At 52.8% G+C, this 24,461-nt stretch overlaps 1 protein-coding gene across 1 annotated transcript; it reads right to left on the bottom strand.

Annotated features, from left to right (window-relative positions):
• Positions 1 to 21,888: 21,888 nt before the first annotated feature.
• LOC119089335 (uncharacterized) lies at positions 21,889 to 23,864 on the bottom strand. Its single transcript, XM_037212003.1, has 4 exons — positions 23,849 to 23,864; positions 23,286 to 23,426; positions 21,954 to 22,193; positions 21,889 to 21,900 (listed from the first exon to the last, which is right to left on the bottom strand). The coding sequence occupies exons 2-4, from the start codon at positions 23,424 to 23,426 to the stop codon at positions 21,889 to 21,891; spliced, it is 393 nt and encodes a 130-aa protein (XP_037067898.1). The 5' UTR covers positions 23,849 to 23,864.
• Positions 23,865 to 24,461: the final 597 nt, after the last annotated feature.

The raw sequence follows: 24,461 nt of genomic DNA, 5'->3' as shown, positions 1-24,461 counted from the left end.
AACGAATTTTTATGTCAACCTCGCGCACCATGCAGGCCCTCTAACGCCAAGCAGGATTAGCACAACTGCAATATATTATTATCAGCATTAGAAATTGCTACAAGTTGTAAAGCCCTACACCGTGCATGGTTTACCAGCATTATCTGGTTACGGGGGTGCACGATGTTCACAGGGGGGAATCATAAGAGCGAATAGCCCGTCATAGCCGTACATAAACCTAGACTAATGGGGTGTTTTATTTTGTGCATGCCTTCGGCATCACATAGACATTCAGCCATGAGTACGTATCTGCCACACTTCGACCTTCCAGTATTAATAAAGTACTGGAAACTAACAAGAGACTTTTTACCTAACACTACCTCTTCGTGTCGTCACACTCAACGGCCAAACTGGTAAGACAGAGAGGAATCGAAGCCGCTGAAATGACAACTTAAAAGTTGAAATGAGGCGAACTACCTGGGGATATCTAGTACCCAATTAACCTGACGACGCATAAGCCGCGAAACTCATCACCAAGAAGCCTCAACATGTCAAGCAAGACAACATTCGTTCGGGACAAGAGTGAGTGTGGTGGAGACAGGCAAACAACGAGGCATCGAGCTTGATGGTAAACCCGCAATGTTACACCTGGACAATATAGTGACGGCGACGTTAACACCAGAAGCATAGACATTTAGTACGAGCTTACGTAAAATCAAACATCACTAAAAATGCGTCGCATTCGTGGCACATGTCCGAGGTGCCCGCTTATCTGACACAAAAAACATACATTTGAAAATTGCACGAATACACAAACTCGCTAGCGCTATGATACGAATCCCATTAAAACTTGTCAAGCCGGCGCTCACCTCAGCTCACGTAATCTGGCGCTCGGCCTTACTATCGTGACCATGAAGAACGCCTTGAAGCATTAGGTAGTCTCACAGTGCTTCCAAATGGTTGCCTGATATCGCAGTTAAGCTAATCCCTCCTGGTGCATCAGAATTTGAATATTCTCAACAAAACAACTCATAACACCGAAGAAGCTAAGCGCTCAGAAGCCTGCTCACTTATCCAGATGTAAACGTGTTTACTTTAAGGGCTGGTTTTAAGAGCTTTCTACCCGAAGGTGGGCACGGTGCAGGAGCTGAGCATGCCAGACTGTTCAAGGCTGCGGATTGTAGACTGAGTGGGAAAGGGCCATATCAGAGATCAGTGCACGGATGCTGATGGGAGGAATGCCCCAGGCATTCTCAAAGCACCCGAGATTATTGGACCCTGAGGCACCCTGGCCACCGGGACGGCCACGAGTCCCTGAAAACCAAGGACGCACTGTCATCGCGCAGGCCTAACGGGCGTGCAGGGACCCTCTTGAGCGCCCTTGAAAGGTTCTGTAGTTTGTCATTCATTCGGACCTCTTCCTGGCGTTTCAACTCAGTACTTATCACACATATCGAAGCCCAAAAGTAATACAGAATAAAGCAATGTACTGAGTGTCTCCCTATTGCAGCATTCTGCTTTTCGATATTATTTCTTGGTTTTTGTTTTGTACACAACCAAATTTCTGGAACATTTTACGGAAATAGCTTCAGAAAACCAAACGACTCTAGTGCTCCCAGCAATCGATTCAGTAATTCTTTCCTGGCAGTCGACAAATGTCGTGCCTGCAGCCAGCCCTTTTCAGCTATAATCTACGCTCGGCGTGGGATCAGCTCATTTCAGCACATCAAAGTGTTGGGCAAAGTCTGGGCTGCTTGTGAAATCAAAGGATCAAACAAAATGGGCGGCGGTTCGAGCGAGACTAGGGGGCCGGCGAGGGAACAAAGAGTGGCTAAGACACACTTCAGTGACGGATTGATTGGCCCCCTCATAAGTATAGAGTGGCCGCGGCTTTCCGGGACCCGTGCACGTCTCACCTCTGAGAAAATCCCGTGACAACATCATAAAAATACTCTGCGAGTCAAAAAAAGCATCGGAGGAAGCGAGCGCCATTTCCGCAACAGCCTGCGAGTGCGTGACGAAAAACCGTGCCATGCACGTGCACATCTACATAGTGCGTCCAGAGCAGAGAAACACATCTGGGGCACATCAGCGATTGGCTGGCTCGCAGTGCTGTAAGTTGAGAAGCTCAGCTGTCAGATGCATATGCTTAACTAAATGTGCCAAAACTAGAGTACCTTCAGCATAAACAAAGATAAGATCAATGTTTCTGGACGTTTCGAGGGCACCTGGGTACAAGTTATATGCAAATTGATCCACAAGCACGGCATTTCAGCATCTGCTTCATCGAGTGGCATACCGTAACATTGGTATTACGACGTCAAAATTCGCCAGACAAGTGTTGGACTTAACAGCCAGGACAGGCCGCTGTGGCCAATATACGGCAAGTAAAATACAGGTAACGCAGATATTTTTTCAGAACAAACGTGCCACGCGTTTGCGAACACCTTGAATGCCCTGCTTGCTATCAGCAGCCGGTACATCGCAGAAATGTCATGGAATCTTACGTCCCACTCTTTCAGAATAGACAACTACGTCACACAATATAGAGACATTCCACAGAAATTTCAACTGAATGACCTTACTCGGACATACCAAACGATACCAACAATAGCGTATCCCTGACATTGGGCTGCGCTCACGAGAGAAGAAAAAATCCGGCCTTAATCCAGGAATGCTGACTGCGGTCATCGTGCAAGGCTGATGAGACTTCTTTGTTAGCTCCCGAGAGGCTTTGAAGGCAGGCTGCCAGAACGGCATCGTTTGTAATTTGCGCGGTACAAAACAGAACGTATGTCACTTGAGATGGAAAAAGTGGTGATAGCGTATTGATATCAGTTGTATTGATTTCAGTGAAGGTTCTTGCCCAGCCGGGCACCACGCCAACGGTACAGAAGTTGATTGGCAGATATGCAATATTATTTTCATATTTGTTGATGCTAGCATGACGAGAGGGGCAACAAAATGAGGTCACGCGATGTTTTATTTCGGTAGGAGTGATAGTCGTAGGCATATGAATTCCGAGATGCCTACCACGCATCTTGTACTTAAGCGTGTCGATTGCGCACGACATATAATCCAAAGCTCTCTCCTTTTTATGGCCGATCTTAAAGGCTCTGCCCAGGATGCAACGGCTCTGACCTGACAACGGTAGCCTGGAATTGATACACAGATCTTCATTGGCTCGCTGATTTCGCTGGGAGCTCTTGGCTGTGCGTGATCACGCTGAGTGGACCATGTCGAGGCCGCTCCCACGTCTCAGAGGGCCAGTCTGCCGTGCAGGTGCAGGCCCGGTGCATATTTATGAAAATGAGATAATACTCGGATGCAAATGAACTAGTGCCTCCCTAACATTAGAGCAGAAAGCAATGGCCGCTTTTGATTATTTTTAAGAGTTTCCCAAAACATCTTCAATAAAACGAAGCAGAGCTTCGAAGTAAGCTGTCTGGGTGACTGATATCAACCACGAAAACAGACCGCTCTGATGGCATCGCATTTGCGTTTTTGAAATATTTGGGCAATGTGAGCAACATAATCTCGATTGATTCAATTTCAGTTGGTAACCGTTGTCACAGATATTGAAGGCAGTGGTCGTGCTTAACGGTGAAAGACTCGCCCCGATTTGATGTGACATCCCCTTGCAGTCGCAGTGTGTGCCCATTTTGTGAGCCTCAGAGGTCAGGCACAATGCGTTACGAGCTCGTGCGCCGGTTGTAGACATTCATTTAATTCATTATCGCAGAATAAGACTTTGAAATCAATATTGCTCTCTTCACGGGATGTCGTTTGTCCTCGATAAACACATGTATTAGCCCAATGGCTCCGTTGTTTGAATGGGGCGGGGTGCCTCATCTTTGGGTCATCTCCTGCCTTGCGGGGCTGACGCGGGCGCTGAGCCCTCCGCGGAGGTCTCAGCTCAACCCCGCCGAGGTGCGTGCCGACGCTGCAGAGCCTCCTGAGATAACCACTAGTGGCATTTCGCTTGGCCCCGCACGCACACCAAAATGGACATCGAACGTGGAACGTGGTGCGTCGTCCCTTGCACAACAACTGAGCGAAGAGGCGGAGCCCGGCGCAAACAGGCCGCCCCTGCACGCTCGTGACGTCATCACGGCGGCCTCTGCCGCTGGAGCGGAGCCGGCAAGGTCCGCGGACCGGACGTGTACCAGCACGGCTCAGGTGCGGCCGGCGGCGAGGCGGCGAGACGGTGGGGCCGCCGCGCCGTACGACGGCCGCCGGCGGCGGCGGCAGGCGCCCGAGCCTGGTACGGGGCGTCCGGCCTTGGGGTGGTCCGTGCCGGCGCGGCCGGAGTGGTGACGCACAGCTGGCAGTGCATGCCAGGCGGACCACTCCCCCCGGGTCTGACTGACGGACCGGACACGGAGACCGCCGGCCGCGGCGGGGGCGGCCGCCAGACCGCAAAGTCCGCGCGGTCGTGTGTGGGACCCGGAAATGCCTGGTCTGCGCCGCGTGGGGCTCACTGCTCAGGTGTGCACTTTACCCTCTGGGCAGCCTGTGGCCAGACTTGTGCTCAGTTCAACCGGAACCGAATCTGATTCAGGGTTCAGTTCCGTGTGGACCACGTAAAATCGTATTGGGCTTCGGCTCTGTTGGCCTTTCCGTGGAATCAGATTCGGGATCGATTTGCATAATCGGCGGGCATTATCGAAACAGATATGCTTCCACTTTAAAAAAAGTTCAACCTCGTTTTGCGACAAGCTCGTTTTGGACCCTCAGCATTTTTTCCAAATGCGACAATGCCGCAGGAGTCACCTGAGTCTGACCCTTACCCCCCACCCACCCAAAGAAAACACGGTAAGGCTTCAATGCCAAATAATGTTTCGACAAAGGGTTGCTGTCTTTTCAGCTGTGGCTAGCGCCGATGCTTGCAACTTGCGCAATGCTTCATATGTGTTCCAAGTCCACCAGGACTGCAGCTTACTAACAGCACGGAAGCACAGATAATGCTGTACCCATTTGCATTTTCGCGCGCGCCGAATTATCCCCACTGCAACCAAGCCTGCCCTGAATAAGCCTGGAAGGATCGAGAGGATATGCTATGCCGTATTGTTGCGCGATCATGCATTCATTACATTACAGGACTTTGCAATTCACCTACGCCAAATCAAGAACAACTCTGGTAATCAACCACCTATTTTTATCCCAACGCGGGTTGAGAACTGAGTATTTTCGGGGACGAGTCCGCGCCCTGGAAGTTCACTACCTCTTTGGTTTGCGAAAATAGGCTGCTCCCTTTTCTGCGGGTCCTGTAAGCTTATGCATATTTTGTTGGTAAAATAAAGCTTGTCTTTTGCGGCACACTGGTTGCTAAAGCACAAACGTTCCGGCCAGAAGCGTGCAGCTCCTCCCTTGGTGACTCCCAGGCGCGGTAATTCTCTTCAAAACTCCCAATGTCACACCCTCTCTTGACGTGCTTCAAGTGATTGGAGAATCTTAGCCGATGCAATTTTGAAAGGCACATTCTCCTTTTTTCGTTTTTTGGCGGTGGAAGTACTGCTCAACCGTGTAGTTCCTTAAGATAAGGGACGATCATCTGCAAGTTATTCGCAGCATGACCAATCGTCCAGACGCTAAATTGTCTGTCGTTCAGGCTGTCTGTCCAGACAACTATATTGTCTGTCGTTCAGGCTGTTTGTCCGGACGCTATATTGTCCGTCGTTCATGCTGCCTGTCTGGACGCTATGTTGTCTGTCGTTCAGGCTGCCTGTCCAGACAACTATATTGTCTGTCGTTCAGGCTGCCTGTCCGGACGCTATATTGCCTGTCGTTCAGGCTGCCCGTCCGGACGCCATATTGTCTGTCGGTCAGGCTGCCTGTCCGGACAACTTTTGTCGAAACATATGAGCCTTCATACTGTTTAGCCAATCAAGACGGTTCAGGAGGTTTCCTTCACTGGTGCAACACATCCTTGACGACCTTGTAACTCACCAGATTTGAGTAACACTCCTGCCGTTTTCAACAGCTCACCGTCGCAGAGTTTCCTCCACCTCCGCTTTTCGTGTCGCTCGCGATAGCAATCAGCGTCGGCGCCGCAGTTTTTGGCTCATCGCATCGTAGTCGCGATCGGTCCGTGTGCATCGGACACAATGTTTCCCTATCGAGACCATCTGATTGCCTTGTTTTGTATTTGCTTCTATCTTCGCCCCATCATCCTGGGTCGAGTCCGGGTTGATGGAGCCCCGTGCCCGAGCGCCGCTTGACACCACAGGGGCAGGGCAGTCAGTGCACAACGTCCCGTCACCCATTGATATATCAAGACAGGGATATCCGATTGCACACCAAAGCAGATTCCAAGATAGCAGGGTCTCCGAAGGTCAACATGTTTTCAAAGCAGAGGCACGAAAGCGCGCCAGCTTGCTTGACCAGCTGATATACCACGGTGGTGATACCCAGAAAGTTTCACACGAGCATGTTGAGTTAAAACAGCTTACGGAACCAAGAGCAGGCGGATTGTTGCGGCGTTAACAGAAATGCAAGACGGCGAGGGGCGTCGTGTTGTACAACGGCCCATGTAGCTCCAACAGACGTGGTTGGTGCCGCCCACTGTTGTACCGTGGAACCTCTGACATGGCTCGGTGACCCCACAGTTGAGAGGAATCCTGCAGAAGCAGTGCCGCATGACGCGAGTCTGACGGCGTGCTCATGCGTCTAGTGATGATGCAGTTGAACCCTTCGCACATCAAAGTGTGCGCCATCATGAGAATTGTGATCAAGGCAAATCCACAAGAAAATGCGGCTCTAAGGTGCATACAATTTTCATGTAGTGTGCAACGAAGCCCGGCACTATCGGCCAAAGATTCTGCTCAGGCCGCTCTGAGATATCCTTGTGTGTGCATGAGAAGACGCAAACACTGAGGAACGCCGCAGTTCAGTGAACCAGTGGCATTTACCGCGTGTTTTCCCTTGCAATGTTTTTCGAAAACGAGGCTGCAGACAAAACACCAGGCTCATCTTTTGTCAAGGATAGACTGACTCATGTTTTCGCTGCGCTCGTCCAAGCAGCGAGCAGTCAAGATGCTGACTGACCAAGTGTAAATCCCTCCGGGGCGGCATGTCCTGCGATGCCGTGTGTGTGAGGCGAATGTGGCCACATTCTCGCGCACGGCTACGGGTGTTTTGAGTCGGCGCCCGGGCGGCATTCTTGTCGTGCCGGTCGGCTGCACGGCAGAGGGGGAGACGTTGCCGGCATGCTTGCTGGGATCAGAGGTCTGTGATGGGTACGGATTTCCAGATATTTCCGGTTCCTTGCCGCCAAAGCGTGCCCGCGAGTCACGCGCATGCTATAGGCCGAACGTGTGCTGTTACGTAAGTCCATGCCATGAAATGCTGTCTTCTTTGCACTCAGGTTCTTTAGCTTTGATAAGCAAAAACCGCTAAGTTTGTACCAGTAAGACGGTTTACACGGCATGGGATGGGCGAGGCCATATCAGACGTGAAATTCGTATGTTCCTTATGTAGATGACGATAGGTACTAAGTTGATGGAGCCAGAACCATTCGGAAATCAATATCAGTGGGAAAGATCAATGCAATGGAAAGTCTACCTTTTATAGGAGATCAGCAAGCGCAGGTGTAGCCTTCGCGCACCGATTCCCAGGAACGTCGGTTGAAAAATGATCAACTATGCATTGTGCCAGACTTCTGATCGATAAAGCCGTGATCCGCGGCTTTGGCGGTGATGCTCAAGGTATGGCGAATCATCGCCTTCTTTACGAAATATGTGAATGCTGGGTGATATTGGCCACAACAAATAGCGCCAAACGCCCGTGAAGGCACCATGGCCATGTCTCTCTCAGTTTAGGCCATAGCGTCCTACGCTCCAGACCGGTTTAGGCCATGGCGTCCTACGATCCAGACCGGTTTAGGCCATGGCGTCCTACGTTCCAAACCGGCTTCGGAAAAGGTGAAATCGGCCGCTTGGCTTGGCTTGGTTTCTGGTACGCCTGTGGGTCGGACGGTTTGGAATCCGTTCATGACCCGTGACCTGTGCAGTTGCCTACACAGCGCTGTTAGTGGCATGTCTTAATATACCCTGTCTGCTAATATCTGACGTCATGCCTCAAGACGCCCTATCCGGGGCGAATCCACGGTTGGCGCAGGAGAGTGCATGGCTGTCAGCACACAACGACGGGCACTTTTGCCCATACCGTCGTCTGTTTTCTATTCAGTCAACATGAACTGACCCCATGTCGCTGCGACGCCTGGCTCCCTAAGTCTGGACCTGCTCTCGACCGGTGTTTTTCAGCATTTTTGCAATTGGAATGCTACCGTTTTCTACGTTCATCGAAAAGGACAGGAGAAACTTTTGTGATGTAAAATTTATGAAAAAACTTTGTGGTCAGAGAGCTCGTACGCAAGCGCCTCAAAAATTGTGCAGCCCCGCTTAGAAAAGAGTGTGCTCCTACCACGGAAAACTGCATAACTTGTGACCGTTGGTTGCAAATATGTCAGATTTTAGAAAGCATTAGGGTCAGGTTGGGCTGATCAGGTGCTGCTGTATAAGTGTGCATAAGCCTGGGCTACAACGGAAAACTGATCGTGTTTCTTGAAAAATGTCATTGGGCCATTGCATTAACGTGGGAGTTCAGCGCAAGTTGTCCTAAAATGTAAAAGCGCAAAAACCGTGTCCTAAAAGCTGGACTCCTGATTGATCCCCACATTTCCGCACATTTTTATTGCGGTTACTCGGTCCATTCCCTCAGCTCCCTGCCGGATGTTCAACTGGTCCGTCCCGTACCACGTGCGGCGCGTTTGACTTCATTCAGCAGGAGATTACGGTGCATCAGCCCGACTGGGACCGCCTGGCACGTGAGATCCGTCCGAGCCGGTCGCCTGGCACACGCCGAGCGTACCCCAGCCGCACCGCCCGGCGAGCTGGTCTACACGCAGGCCCGAGCGTGTGGACCGGTCGGCTCACGGCTCCAGACGCTCCGGCAGACCGCGGAGCTGACCCGAGCGTGTGGATCGGTCGGCTCACGGCTCCAGACGCTCCGCTAGACCGCGGAGCTAACCTGAGCGTGTGGACCGGTCGGCTCACGGCTCCAGGCGCTCCTGCAGACACTCTGTCAGTATGATCTCGCAAGAGGCCGCTCCGAATCTAGAACCAGGGGTGTCTTTGGTTGTTTATGTTTCGCTTAGATCTGGCTTTTGCGCCTGTGTTAGAGAAGTGTGGGCGTTGTTTATGTCTCTCTCTGCGTCTTTCTGCGCTCGCGTCTGTATGAAGGGTGCTGGCCGTTCTGAACTAAGATAAGAAACACACATTAAGAGAGCCGATTTAAATTTGAGCCACCTCAGCAGACTCGATAGCTTTTTATCTTATGTTTAATATTGGGGCCAGTCATAAGATCACGTGGAGACTAGACTGAGAGAACCAGCAGCCCGACCCTGTCATGTCGCCGGCCGCCTGACCCGTTGCTGAGGACCGCACCCGAGCGGTCCGGGGCAGGGAGCCGGTCCCGAGGTCAGCGCCGATGATGGGGTGACAGCTGGGGACACGCCGCTGCCTGGACTGCAGAAAACGGACCTCAGCGTCGCGGGTCCCGATCTCGCCCCACAGAATGGGATTGTAGGACCTAGGATCCACGCTTTGGACCCAGACATGTGTAAGCCTGACGCCACGAAACATTGCCACCAGCAGCGCGGCGAGCGGTCGAATTGCACCGCCCGCGCCATTGCGCAGCAGTTGCGCGTGTTCGGAAGGGGCGTGGCACCGCTGCCGGTGGGTGCACGTTTCAGTGCTCTGTACACACCTGGCCACGCGCTGCCAGGTGTCCCTCTGTTCGGTGCCTCAGTGTGTGCACGCTCGACCGGAGGCGCGGCGGGGGGAAGAAAGCCGCGAATGTGAGCCAGTAACGTCATTACATGGACAGCCGACCGGCCGCGGCGTCAGCTGTTCGGGCGGTGACAAAGCGCGCTGGTTAGTGGTTACACACGGCCAGTGATGACATGGTATGGTCACAAACGAGTAGCGTCAGCAATCAGAATTGTAGTAACGCCAGTCAGACGCCTTTTGCGGCGTGGGAAGAGTGAGGTCATAATAGACGTGATGGTCATGATATAGAAGATAGATAGTGATAGTTATGATAATAGACGTGCCGATAGTACTACGGAATTACCGAATGTCGCTCGTCGCCTTCAGGAACCATACAAAAGGATCTCCGATGGATAAAAATGTCCTCATGGCATGAGTTAAGCAGGTGAAGGGCACCAATGTCTGGAGTCCGCGCACATGTTAACAAATGACCATCCTGACATTTTGATTAGCGTTAGGGGCGCCAAGGTCCAATGATCATAATGGAAAAGGTGGATGGATTTGGAATAGTTAACATATTTGGTGATTGTAACGAAACATCGGGAAAAATGCTGAAACTCAGGATGGGTGTTGGTCACATTGGTCCTATTGGTGGGATCCACGTCCGTCTAGACCACAGCGTGCTGTATCTAAGTCCAGTTTCGGAAAAGACGGCATGGGCTGCTTCACGGTCTATTGCTGACGCGCCTTGCTGGTGCAGAATGCGTCTGCTTACATACGTAAGTGTGGGTGAACATAAATAAGTCCTATTGCTGACGCGATACGTAAGTGTGGGTGGGCACAAATATTTTCTATTGCTGACGCGCCTTGCTGGTGCAGTATGCGCCTGCTTACATACGTGAGTGTGGGTGGGCACAAATATTTCCCTTGTTATCTACCAAATGGATACGAGTCCCTGGGTGCTACTGGAGTAAGTTCCAATGTATTCTTCAGTGACATTATGCTCCTTAACGTCTGGTGACTTTCCAATAATTTTTGACCACTGCGTCAAAAAGACTATGTGCTTTCTTGTGTGTAGTTGTATGAGCTTGATACATTCCTAGCAAATCGGTTAGGATCGATTAAAGGTGTGAATAGAGCTGTGGATTGTGGCATCACTGACAATTGTGCCGCAGTTAATTACGATGGGAGCCAACAACGCCTCACGAGCCTTGCAACTGAGTACTCCATCTCGGCCGTCAGCTGGCGTGGCTCGATCGGTCACCATCGGCCTCTGTGCGCAGCTGCACCGCGAAGGTCGGCCGCCCCGACAACAGACCCTCACTGACAGCTGACCGCGTGATGGAAGGTATGAAAAATGGACGCTGCCCATCCTCCTGCTGTCAATTTCCCACGAGCCGGTCCACACTTTGGCAAATGGGCTTCAGTTATTTCTTCCATTTTTCTCGGACGATTCACCATATATTGCAATCGTATGGGAAAACGGACGTGGCGGCGGAAGACGTTTGAAAGAAGAACAATTGTAGGCAGACTATTGTAGGCAGACCTAGCACTAATGACCTTCCGAGAGTTGCGGCGTTTTCCAGCAGAATGGCGCCATTAGTTTCCCGGCCAAAAACAATCATGATGTTTTAATCATGTCATTCTGCTCTTGCCGTAGAAAGCTTGGTTGACAATGAACATATCAGGCAAGGGAAGCGTCATTAAACTCATTATGCCAGCTCATAACTAACGTCCGGCTTCATTTGAGCTATATCTTTATCTCGCGTTTTGGTAATACGAATGGACTGGTTTAACCCAAAGCCATAGAAGCACATGACCTCATATTTTCAAAGGCATGTGCAACCACAGTTTCTACAACATTCATGTCCTTTGTTGGTACGCTGTGCGCAACTCGACAATAACTGGACGATTGTCAGCACTACTGGCTGTTACAAGCCGGTAAAACGGACGTGCTCCACAGGCTTCAAGCTGGAGGTTTGAAAGTGGATATTTTAATAGACATTAGACAACTTAAACGGTTAATAGACTTAAACAACTTGATGGGCTTTGGATGACATCAGGCATTACTGAGCAGCCGGAAGCAAAAAGAGCCACGAAATCTTGTTGCAATTGTATGTCATTGTCTCTTGGTTGTAACGTACGGTGCCGTGAGGAGTCCGATCACACGTGCTGTCTGACCACACGCCCTGTCCTGTCTGTCTTTAATGTCTCACTACTGAGTGCATTGAATGTCAGGGTCGGATCTAGCCTGGAGTTGTCGTTTTTTTTTGGGGGGGGGGAGGCAACCGTTCGTCGCTAGCTGGCTGGTGTGGGATCTGAAGTCCAGTGTACTCACCAAACGCGGTGTTTGCGCCGAGTATGACAAAGCCGCGTCAACATACGTTTTGTCTAGATATTCAAATCGCTGCCAACTTTTCTTCACGAAGTTTTGTTTCCGAAACGGAAATAAATGTTTGATACCGCCCCACCAAAAGTTAAAACGGACGGTAAGTAGACGAAACTTTTATTAAGTTCTGGGAATGTTTGGGGGAGGGAAAAACATACTTTCCAGAGTTTTTTGGGAGGCCATGGCCCCGTGCCCCTCTCCCCCAGGATCTGCCTATGCTGGATGCGGGTGATCCCAAATGGGCAGAGGAAGCCTCCCACTGTTGAATTTATCTCTCAGCTCTGCTCTGTTCTTCCTCAACGTTAGAAACAGCTCCCTTGACGCCAGCTCTACTGATGACAGACCGAGGCGCCCTTGCATTGTGGCGTCTTAAAAGTATCTGATGTGAATATACAAAACTTTTCGCCAGGAAGCATATGTGAATTCGCCAATGCTTCTTGGCATGTGGAAAAACTTGAGTTGTAGCCTGCATTGTAAGATCATTAATAAAGCGGGGTGACCAATGTCTTTCGGGGTCATTTTTATTCTAGCTTTCAAGGTCAAATACCTTGACCGGCAAGCGAAAAAAGTAGTTAACATAAAAATTTTACTCAAGATGTTATTTTAGGAAAAACTGCATTCATGTCCTTTAAAAAGTTTTTCGTTACAGCCCTTACATGACCTTTCATTTTCGGTATCCTCAAGTAATCTAGATGTATATGGAATCGACCAGTACTCGACCCTGGCCGTCTCCGTGGTATGTCTAGTCGCATGACTTGTTTGCTGGAACGCCACTGGTATGAGAGTTCTTGCTAAGCAGATCTTGCTGCGCAGGCATTGAGCGCGCCATATAAGTGATCGGACTCCGAGCGATTCATGCTATTTCGACCCAGCCTGCTCGCGCCATAGTAATGTCGTTTTTGGACGCGCCGCGTCAGTTCAAGGCACGACTGTTCGGTGGTAAAGTTCGTCTCTTGTTAGGGAGGACACACATTTAAGGTGGAAAAAGAACCCATTAGCCGATGAGCCTCACACCCGCTACGTTTGCTCTGTGCGCCCACTCGCATCTACCACCGCGCTCAGACGGGTGTCGTGGTGGCTATGCCGGCGGAATGGCTTTCTCGAGATTCTTTGGCCGTTTGGAAACCAATCGCCCATTACCCTTGGGTCTGCAAATAACGACCGGAGCAATTAAAACATGAAGAAAACCACATTCTTTTTAGCTTGTCAAGCGCAAACTGTTCGTCTTTGATGTTACAGAATATATATTTAATTGTGATGCCGACGCAAAAATCCGTGTTTGGCAAGCCGGTCACTTGGTTTCTTCACCTGCCCGATGTTTGTGCGAATTCTTGCCACGCCGCTAGGGGCAGCGGAATCGAAGCCTCGCGCCCTTATTCCACGCTCAATGTCGGCAGCTGGTACTAGTTCCATGCTCCGCGTTAAGCATGGATGACCTCGGATCATAATTGGGAAACAGCATCCATTCCGTTTTATTATACCGGTGAGACGTGTGGCACACGCGAGATAATTACAGAAATGAGTGTTTTCGTTGTGCAAATGATAGCAAAACACAAGAGAAAAGGGGAACTCGCCTTTGAAACCCCGAGAAATAGACACATCAACGTGCTTGAACATCACATACCTTCGTGACCTTAGCAAGAAGAAGCTCATTCCACAGAGCATAACGCGAGGTACGTCATATGACAGTGCCACGCTCAGTGGGTATGCTTATCTAAACAGTTCAGTTTCATCCACAACATCAGACAACGGCTGACAAATTCATAAAGTATGTCATCCAACTCGGACAAGATGGAAGTGCCCAGGCTGCCCGCTTACGTGGTTAAATTCGCCAATTATGTCGTTTGTGAACTTGGCTGCGGAGGTTCAACGATGTAGGCATGGTGTTGGCACGGAGGTCTCCTTGTGTCATCACTTGAACATCGGCTCGCTTTGGACTGGCCGAGGCCCGGCAACTTGGTTCGGCAAAGTCGACCACTTAAAACTGGCTTACGTTGTCTGTGACCAAGAGCAAAGGATTGCAAAAAGTGAGTATATTCATGGTGGGCGTTGTCCGCAGTAAATTGGACTAGCTGTAATTTGCTGTCATGACCTTGTCTTTCTCGTTGCCGCGATAGCGTTTGATATACGAGGATGCATTGGCGGCAGTGGCCGTGTCCTCAATCCTGGTTAACTACTGCTATCGCTATCGGCCGTCAATTCTTTTGTAGATAGCTACATTCACCCATACGATGCCACTGGTTTCGGGTCTTTATAAGTGTTTTAGCTGCAGAAATTTGGCGTCACTCCTAAGAAGCATTCCCGGCCCGACGGATCCAAGGTTTACGCTCGACCGTGCATATGCCATTATGCTGATGGACCCACTTGTCACCCGATTCTTCACTTCTTTAAACAGAGTTGGTATCGTACCGTTGTGATCCCGAGTAGGCTATCCGGGTCTGGTCTCGACCGATGTTATTTTTTTTGTAAGTCGCATCGCCGCAAAGAAAAGCATGCCTAAAAACAGCAATAAACTCAATTGGTATGGCCAGGCCGAGTCACCGCAACCACACAAGTTCTAGTTGGTTGATGTTAAGACTAGTTTGGTTTGCACCCTCACACAGCAAATTTTGCAGTTTTATGTTTGCATTGCAACGCACCACCGACAATGAACAAAGAGGCCGCAAACCCGATAAAAATTTAATTTTATAATCTTAGGGATAAATGATGTCGTGGCTGAGCCGCTGCCAATTAGCAGTGACGAGCGTGTGATTTAGGCGCGCGCGTCACTCTTCACACGGGACCGACGACCTCCATCACTCTGGCCGTCCCACCATGACCACACGGCTGCGGTCCATTGAGTCCCCGCTCCTCGCTAGCGACTTACGGAATCCTCCCAGCGCTTTTCGCTGCAAGAAAATCCGTAAGGCTTTCCGAATTTGGTAATGACAGGTTCACGGAGGGAAGGTGATATCATTGGCAGCGTGTGCAGTGTCTGGAAGACCGAAGCTCCTGCGGGGCCGCCCGAGCACATTTACAGCGTGTCCGCATGTGGTGCAGTCACGTGACGGGCACAGGTGCGCCGCCCGCGCAGGGTGATGGCAGTCCCCGACCCTGTGAAGACCCTGTGGACCGGACGCAGTCAGTACGGCAACCGCACTGCATCCACGCCACATTAGGGTTGCAAGGTTTTCAGGCCTTCTTTCATGCCGAGCAGCCGTATCGTAAAACGCCGCGCCGAGAAGTTTGTTGTATGGTATTTGTGACGTCAGTGTTATTCCCTGAGCAAAAAAAACATCTACAGAAAGGTGGCTACCCGCCTTGACCGTGCATTAGACATTGGCTGTAAATCACGATGCTGGCGGTTTGGGCTTTGACTACAGCCAGATTACGGTTCTAACATCAGCTTCTTGACAGTAGCTCACCAAAAGCTTATTATGTTATCACATTTATAAGAATAATGTACAATCACCGTCCGATGCACATGTAACGCCCCGGTAATTCCAGGAACTACGGACCGGGGCACCCATTCGCAAGAAATCATTCTAAGCGACATTCAACTACATGTTTTTTTTTAATGCGCGGCCCCCGTTCTCCTCCAAAACAACGGTTTGACCTCTCTCATGACATAGAGCCGAGGTGGTCGCGGGCAACATCCATTATTTATATCATGCGTGATGGGCTGCAGCAAAAATAAAAAGTGGTAAAATGAGACGGTGGCCCCGTGCGTGATGCACTTCTTGATGACTTCGAATGTCTTAAAGCTGATCTGTCAGACTGGGTCGAATGGGTCAAACCACGCCCCTGCCGCTCATCGCAGCTTACCATATCTCCCCAGAGTCCCACCGGCTCAAATTAAAGCACGCGACCGTCTACTTTCAAGGAGAGGTGCAAGATCGCCTTAGGCCATTTTTTGTCACTTCTTAACTTTGATCTTCCATGACCGCAGTTAAAATCTTCACGTTCGACGAGTGTGATGGGGATTATAAATAGTGGCATCAGTTTGGATTATTTCTAAGAACTGTCCCCACCACCGTTACGGCATGTGAGACGGCTTAGTTTATCCGTGACCGAGCAAAATATCGTATCTAATTCACGGACTGCCTATTCCATCGCAGTGCATTTCGTTTTTATCTCCACGTATAATTTTGCATCAATCGTTTCTTTGCATCATATTTTGTGTATTTTATGCCTTGCCAACCACCCCCTCGGCTGATTTGACGAAACTAAACTCTTGCATTTTACATCGTCGGAGCGGGCGAGAACATTTGCTGCGCAAGAATACGGGAATGAATGTGTTGAGAACGCATCGCGCACGCTGCTCTTTTCTTCACATTTTCGCCAAGCAGCCACTGGAGAACATAGTCGTTGCTCAGTAATCCGACGGGTTAGGAGCTTGACGATGAAAGGTCAGGCGTGGAAGGGCTCGAAAACTTTTACTCACCATTTCATTGCGATAAGCAGAGTGGCTTGGTAAAAGCCTTTCATGCAACAACAAAAAAAACCAACACAAAAAAGCGGAGAGGCGTTAGGCCGAGCCTGGAGCAGGCGGGGACAACATTGAAAAGGGTGGAAACAACTCTGGCTACGTGTGAAATCTGCTTGGGAGGCCGCCCGCGTGAATTATGCCGGCAGGTATTGTCCGGTATATTTTGCTTAGGGTGTGTTTGTTTGTGGGTTGTCTTTTTGCGTTGATGCGTGTGCAGGTCAAACGATGGGTCGCCTAAACGTGAAATTTTGACACAGCGCACGTGCGCAGGTGAGGACGTATAGTGGCGAGTATTGTGCCGGTGAGGTCAACAGGTACCGCGGGGCACGTGTTGCAAAGTGCATTTCTAGCCCATTGTCTTAGCATGGGCGGCGCGAAAAAGCGAAACGGCCACTCTCCGGGTCAGCACCGGAGAGTGGCCGTTCGAAACCGCGGCCGCTATTGGGCAACAGCGGGTCGGAGCGATGCAAGATCAACACGCTTCGACAGATAATTGAACAGGGAATCGCGTGATGTGACGGGTTGGCGCTGCACGTGCCACGTGCAAAACAGCGGTAAATATAAATTTTCCCGTTTTCGACCGTTTTTCAGGTTTTATGCCACATCTTGGTAACTGGAGTCGGTGAACGCGTGAATCCAACTTCAAAGCGTCGACACGCGTGCCGTCTGCATTTCATGTGAACAACACGAAATTGTGCGAGGCACCAGTGCCACAGAATTCGTCGTGCAAGCCGGACATGTCGGAATCTGGGAAAACGGGGCCAAATACCACACGCTGTCGTCAAAACTACCGCCAGGATCGCGGCGAAATTTAGATCACCGCATTGATAAATTCATTGGCTCTAATTATCACCTATTTTTTAATCACCATGTGCACCTTTTCGTTTCAATGTCAGGTTTACTTAAAAGGCTACAACAATGTTTTTTTTTCGCGACGCCGAAATAACATCGATCGATCGCTCAGTCGCCGCCACCCAGTAATCCCAGTAAAACGTGGACAAACGCACTGGCTTATTCGTGTACCGTTCATTGACTTGGCGCGGGTGGAAGACTTAAAACCGCTGTGCTGTGATCGCCGACGGTCAGCAGTATTTCATTCATCTTCCGTTGATTCTTGCGGTGAGGGCGGAAGGGTCGAAAGAGGATCTGGTGTAGGGGTCGCCCAGCAGATGGAGGACGGCACAGGCAGAGGGACAGGAGGAGAAGCCACACTGCAGCTGGAGGATAGATTAGGAGGAAGAGCAGCTGTGGCAAGAAGCAACATGCTGTGACGAGTTTCGTGACGGTGGGTTCTGCGGGTGGCGCGTGTGGGAGAGCTATTATGGCCGAAGGGACTGAGCGCGAATTGTGCCAAAGGCCGATAGGTCTTACTTGTTATGAAACCAAAGTGGAGTTTTGATATTCGTGTTTTTCACCGTCTTGCGGAGAGCCACGGCCCAGCTGCCAGAGCCGCCGGCTCAGCGCTGCGTTAGTTCTGGTCCGGCTGCGAGGTAAATGATGCTCGCGACCAATCGTTTCGAAACATCAAGATTAAGGAACTAAGCAAGATGTGGGGCACCATATAGGTTACCTCCTCCTATCGCTGTTACAGATGCTGAACCCGCGTAGACCGCACTCTGGGACAGCACTCCAGCGGTACTCCGACATCGCTCCAGCGGCACTCTGGGAGCACTCCAGCGGTACTCTGGCAGCACTCAAGCGGCACTCTGGCAGCACTCCAGCGGCACTCTGGGGCAGCACTCCAGCGGTACTCCGGCAGCACTCCAGCGGTACTCACTCCGACATCGCTCCAGCGTCACTCTGGCAGCACTCCAGCGGTACTCCGACATCGCTCCAGCGGTACTCTGGCAGCACTCCAGCGGTACTCTGGCAGCACTCCAGCGGTACTCCGGCAGCACTCCAGCGGCACTCTGGCAGCACTCCAGCGGTACTCCGGCAGCACTCCAGCGGTACTCCGACATCGCTCCAGCGGCACTCTGGCAGCACTCCAGCGGTACTCCGGCAGCACTCCAGCGGTACTCCGACATCGCTCCAGCGGCACTCTGGCAGCACTCCAGGGTATCACTACTCCGGCAGCACTCTCAAGCGGCACTCTGCAGCACCCCCACTCTCAGCGGTACTCTACTCCGGCAGCACTCCAGCGGTATTCCGGCAGCACTCAAGCGGCACACTGGCAGCACTCCAGCGGTAATCCGTCAGCACTCTGGAGCACTCCCAGCGAGAGCGACAGTGAGGCCTGACCCAAGGCTGACGGTCGCAGCATGTTCCCACTGCGGGGAAGCGTTGAGGATCAAGCGGAGGGCGAGGAAGGTGGATGCAGGGGCGGCGGTCAACCCAACGTCAAGCCATTAGCTGAAAATGAGAGGTTTTGCCACCCTTTGTTGTACTGTCGGTGATAAGCCTATGCTGTCTGCAACATACTCGCCGTGGCGAATTACAAGCCTGGCGCCAGAACATCGTGTTGTTCGTGAGTGAATGGTGTGGGATGTGTTGAAAATAGAGCAGGCAGGAGTGCTGGAGGGAGCGAACCCTGCCATCTATCCGCACTTTCAAAAAGCATAGTTCGGGAACAGACACCAGACTTCCTCCTGCTATTAGGTGTATAATAAATGAAGTTCTCTTCCAACCAACCATTATAGATAACAGATGCACTGGCCGTCCTGACAGTGACTGGCTCCTGCTACAGCTCTATTCCATTGGTGTAATAGGCTAAAGCTGCCTCGCACGCGCCGGTCTGTCGTGATCATCCACAATATACATGGACCGGCATGTGCTGTACCACAATATACATATCCACGCCCTACGTGAATGGGACCGTCGGGGCCCATAGGCGTTCGGCTCACGAATCACGCCATAAATCAAGGAAAACCGCCCAGGACTGCAATGGCGTTATTTTCCCACCGCTCGCGATTCCGAGGGGCGCCACGCACGCCCATTAGTCAGGGTGGATAATAGTTTAAAATAGAGTTTTCGGCCCTCCCGGTATTCGCGAAGCCATGCTACCTGTAATGAAAAATCACCACGTTCGGCAGCGAAAACTTGCAACTTTAAAGCATGCATCCACGCTGTTATATTGGAAATACAGTCGGATGCGTGGGAACACTCCACTGGCGCACTAAACGCCGTTCTTCGGCGTTCATGGCAAACGCGTCAATGTAACCAGAATCTTGTCCTACTCCAGACAGCCGCACTAAGAAATCCTGTTTGAACACTCTCTCAGCTGCGCCACACATGTAAAATGTAAGCGAGCGACCAAGTCCAGACGACGTGGGCCCCGATCGGCACACGGATCGATATGGAACACGAAGGCACAACTAGCCTGCCTACGGACAGAGACAGGGCAGTTCCCCTCACAACATGCGCGATAAAAAGCTGTTCCTCTGCTCTTTGGCCACATCTAAACGGCACCCTTCGACATACACCGGTGTAACAAGAGCGCACACAGGTAATTCGCTCGATTCGGATCGTGTGGAAAAAAGGTCGCGCAGAAGAGTGTGTGGAATGTTTTCATGAGTTATCATTTTCCGATAAACCTAGTATGCCAAACTTTGACCCACTTAATGAAGCCAAACCACGACCAGCCAGACCTACATATAGGCAGAGCAGACCAGCCGGACGCACTTATAGAGCCTTCAAGTCAGACGGGTCCACCATGGAGAGAACACCTTGTTCCTTCGCTGCACCGCGCGATCAAACACTTCCTGGCGCACAAGGGGCGCCCAAATCCCAGCCCCAGCAAAGTCCAGGAGCAGGACTGCTTATTGAAATGCGAGGCGGCAGATGCATGGCCGGCGCTTACCTGCCACCGACTCAAACCCGCGCCCATACAACAGACCCATATCAGCTTCCTCACTTGGTTGCCAAGATACATCCCCCAAGGGAGGGGGTGGGGCTATGGCAGAAGCCGGAATCAGATCCCGACTCGCCGGCAGATGGCAGCACGACTGGTGGCGCCGGCGCGCCTCTGACGGGGTCCGAAGAGATCGCACCAAGGCCGTCCGGCCGCGCGGCTGACACCGCCCCCACGCCAGTTCGTCCCACACACGACCCCCCCCCCCCCCCCCTCCTTACACACACACAATCGTCGGTTGTCGTCGCTTCGCACCGAGTCTTCCGTCAGAACATGCACGGTGTCTTTAGTGTCCCTCGCCGCACGCGCCGCCGGGGTCGAGTCTCCTGCCCGGTCCTCCACCTTCAGGTCTGAGACAGTCCGACGGCGGTGCATCACCGACCTCGCCACGTTCCGGAGGCCAATGTGGCGGGACGCGAAGCCGGCGGGCAGACGTCCGTCACTGGCGGGCAGACGGGCGTCAGCCGGCGGTCACACCGGGCGCCGGGAGCGGGGACGTGTTGCCGCGGGCACTTCGGTAATCAGCGCCTCGGGCCGAACGGTGCGGCGAGTCAGGTAGCTGCGCTCCATCAGCGAACGGCGCGGCCGACCGGTCTGCTCCTGGCCGCCCTGGCGGAAGTGATGCAATACGGTGTCCCACTGACTGCAGAATCTGGTGACTCTGCTCCGCCGTCGGTCTATGCGCTCCGTCGAGGTCTGCTGGTCCCGCCGGATCTGGCAGTCTCCGCCGTCCCGCTGCTGCCAGGCAACCCTCTCGGCCCGACGGAACTGTCGATCCCGCTCCCTTTGCAAGTCCTGCTCGATCTGCCCGTCCCTCCTGCTCGGTCGGTCCCTCTCGACCTGCCGGTCCCTCTTGCTCGATCGGTCCCTCTTGCTCGGTCGGTGCCTCTTGCTCGATCGGTCCCTCTCGACCTGCCGGTCCCTCTTGCTCGATCGGTCCCTCTCGATCTCCCGGTGCCCGTCACGCTCTCGATCCCGGGTGCCGCGGTCATGCCCGTTCCTGCGCCTCCTCGGTCTGCCCGGCCGCCCACCGTCAGGGCAAGACACGGATACCTGCAACGGGACGGGTCGTCAGCATCACACCTTCTGCTACAAGGCGCGCGGCGGGGCGGCCACCACCTGTGGTCTTGACGCCATTTCGGCCAGAAAACAACATGGGGACTGCCTGCACGTCAGCTCCACACGCCAAAAGGTACGCCAAAATTACTGTTTGGTAATGGGAGGTTGTTGGACCGCAACATCAGGGGTGACCAGGGCTCATTCGCAGACTGGCACCAAGCCAATCCTCAGTTCGCTAATCAAAACGGCGGCGCTCCCTTCCAAGCATCGCCCAGTTTGCTTCAAACATACCGCAGAAGTATCCGTGAGGTTCAAAGACGAGTCTGAGCGCCCGCTAGTTATTCTAACTCGTTCGACGTTAATGACGGCCTTTTCAGAAGGAATCCTGATGCGCTCGCCGCGACCCATCGCTGCTTCCACGGGTGCGCCGGTCCTCGCCACAAGAGCGTCAATGCGCTTCGCAGACGAGTCGTGGCGCTTCGCAAATGTGGCGGTTCGCTTGGCACGCGAGTTGGCGCGCTGGCCTGGCGGGTGCGGTCGCCTGACTCGGTCGGCGGCGCGGCGCTCAGCACGCGTCACCAGCACCACCGGCTGCAGGTCACAGTCGTCGTGCGCGAGCGTGACGCCGGCGATCACGTGGTCCGGGTTCTTCGGGTCCGCCACGGGCCGCGTCGAAATCTGAAGTCAGAGCAGCGGTTGACTGAGACAAGACGAAGCGAGACAAGGCACTGGCGGCGGGCGGTAAGTGAACTGCGGTTGCGGATGGCCAGTTGTTGGTCGGTCGGACTGTTCTTACTCACGGCGATATGAATGATCGTGACCCGGGTGGTTACCGTGTGATTCTGACCACAATGTCCATGGTCTGGCCAACCGACACGCGCCAGACCAAAGTTGACCTCTATCGACCACGGTCCAACCAGTTTCCGGACTCCAAGTTGGCCTTCTGACCATACCTTGACCATACCGCCTGACTGACGGGCCGTGGTCTGGATGACCGTGACAAACATATGACCTAGGAAAAGACCGATCACTGGCCCAATGATCGCCAAGCCCAGCAGCCGACGCAGTCTAACGCGAGCACCAGCCTGCGCCTCTGCCGCCCAGGACCGCCGAGGACTACAGCCACACCTGCCGCCGAGGTGACCGCCACCGAACATCCGACCATATCGGCATCGGCCGTGCTCCGCCGTGACCTGATACGCTAACCGCGACCTGAGTGGCCATGACCTGACCTCCTCGGCTTGGTCACATCGCCTGCTCGAAAAATATCCTCTCAGTCTTCCTTCTCAAATATTTTACATTTCTCTGATATAAGCGAACAGATGATGTCGTGCATTTGTTGTCGATTAAATTTCAGTTCATCGGTGTTTGAGATATGTGCCCACAGGACTTCATATCGATTTTAATTCGAAAATTTATTATCATGACGATGATAATCGAAACGCAAACTTATCAGCTGTCCTGCCCTGGCCCTCATTATATGCCATGGCGCCTCCCATGCTCTAACCTGGACTATAAACTCCAGTCATAATTAACAAACCTGACACTGGGCCTGGCTATGACCTCACCGTCCCTCGCAGTCACCGGACTACGACTGACGCCGTCCTGGTCATGACCTGACTGACCCTTACTTAACCTAGCCTGTAACCCCGACCTGACCTACGTGACTTGGCTGATCACGTGCTAACCGTGCCCTGACCCTGACCAAACTACGAATGGCGCGAATGACAGTGAAGAGACCCGCCTGACCCCGACCGTGACCCGGCTGACCTTGACGCCGCCGGAGGCGGGGCGCCAGCGGAAGTGGAGCAGCCTCTCCGGCTGGTCCAGGGCGCGTAGCAAGTTGAGCCAGCTCAGCTCTCCCATGACATCTGCCAGCGAGAGCGCCGCTGCCGGCCGCTGCTCGCTCATCTGAGGCCAGGTCAGAGGTCAGGTCACGTGCTGCCGGTGGGCGCATCAGGCACGCTGCACGACAGGAGGGGGGGGGGGGAGGGGAGGGGCTGCCAGACCGGAGTCTGCAGCTGGACTGGCGGGGCTGCCAGACGCCACTGTCCGGCGGCGACATCACTCTGTCCCTCACAGGCGCCGTCAAACGAACGCGCAGAAACGAGCCAAACGCGTGAGATGCTGGGTTTGAACAGTTCGAGCACCTAAACGTAGTACATATGGTAATACGATGATATTGATTGGAATCTGATGGAACAACCGTGCCAACGACTGAAAATCGTGAGCGTTCCCCGCATATGTCATTTAAAGTTCCGACGTGTGACGCCGCCCTTGTACCAGCCACTCCGCGGCCGTGGCGGCGGCTCGGCGGAGGCCGGCGCACGCACCAGCAGCTGGCGTAGCGAGGAGCGCCGGGGGCCGGGCAGCGCGCGCTGGCCCGCGCAGAAGGCCGGCGCGCAGTCCGGGCAGTACCAGGGAGGCCGGCGCGGCCGGCCGGCGCATGCGCGGTGCGCGCCGCGCGAACCGCACGAGCCACACAGCAGCTGGCTCCAGTCGCTGCCGACACAGGAGAGCGCTGCAGGTGACGGCCGTCTGCGCAGGCTGAGGCTTCAGCACGGGCGCCAGCGGTAGGCATGTTTATACTGTGCAAGCGCTCGTGGTGGGGGACGCCCTCCCCCGGCACTAGCCAACCCACCTGCTGCATTTCGCTGTGGCGGAATCAGATCGGCAGGCGGACGTGAGAGGGCGCAAGGCGACATTGGTGGCCAGCGGCCTATCATTTGACGTTAATTACGAGGCTGCAAAAAGACATCTAGTACAGTGACATGCGCTATTAAAGGCGCGTTTCACGCTAGCCATAGCGATTGATAAAATGTAGCAATATGGTCAGATGGACAACCGGTAAACCAACGTCTTCTGGCATGGCACGCTGCCCTACACATTATTTGGGTCACCAGCTAGTTCCACTTCCAAAGCGTGGGACATCGACAGACCTTCACG

This window comes from Pollicipes pollicipes, unplaced genomic scaffold, assembly GCF_011947565.3.
Source record: "Pollicipes pollicipes isolate AB1234 unplaced genomic scaffold, Ppol_2.1 Scaffold_3087;HRSCAF=3621_pilon_pilon_pilon, whole genome shotgun sequence".
NCBI lineage: Eukaryota > Metazoa > Arthropoda > Thecostraca > Pollicipedomorpha > Pollicipedidae > Pollicipes > Pollicipes pollicipes.
The sequence above is the reverse complement of the archived record's forward strand: the minus strand, read 5'-3'. Positions and strand labels throughout refer to the sequence as shown.

Coding starts and splice junctions, on each gene's coding strand:
- LOC119089335 (XM_037212003.1), bottom strand. CDS start 23,426: ATGAGCGAGCAGCGGCCGGCAGCGGCGCTCTCGCTGGCAGATGTCATG. Junction 22,194..23,285: donor CCGCCTCCGGCGGCGTCAAG/GTCAGCCGGGTC, acceptor CTCTGACTTCAG/ATTTCGACGCGGCCCGTGGC.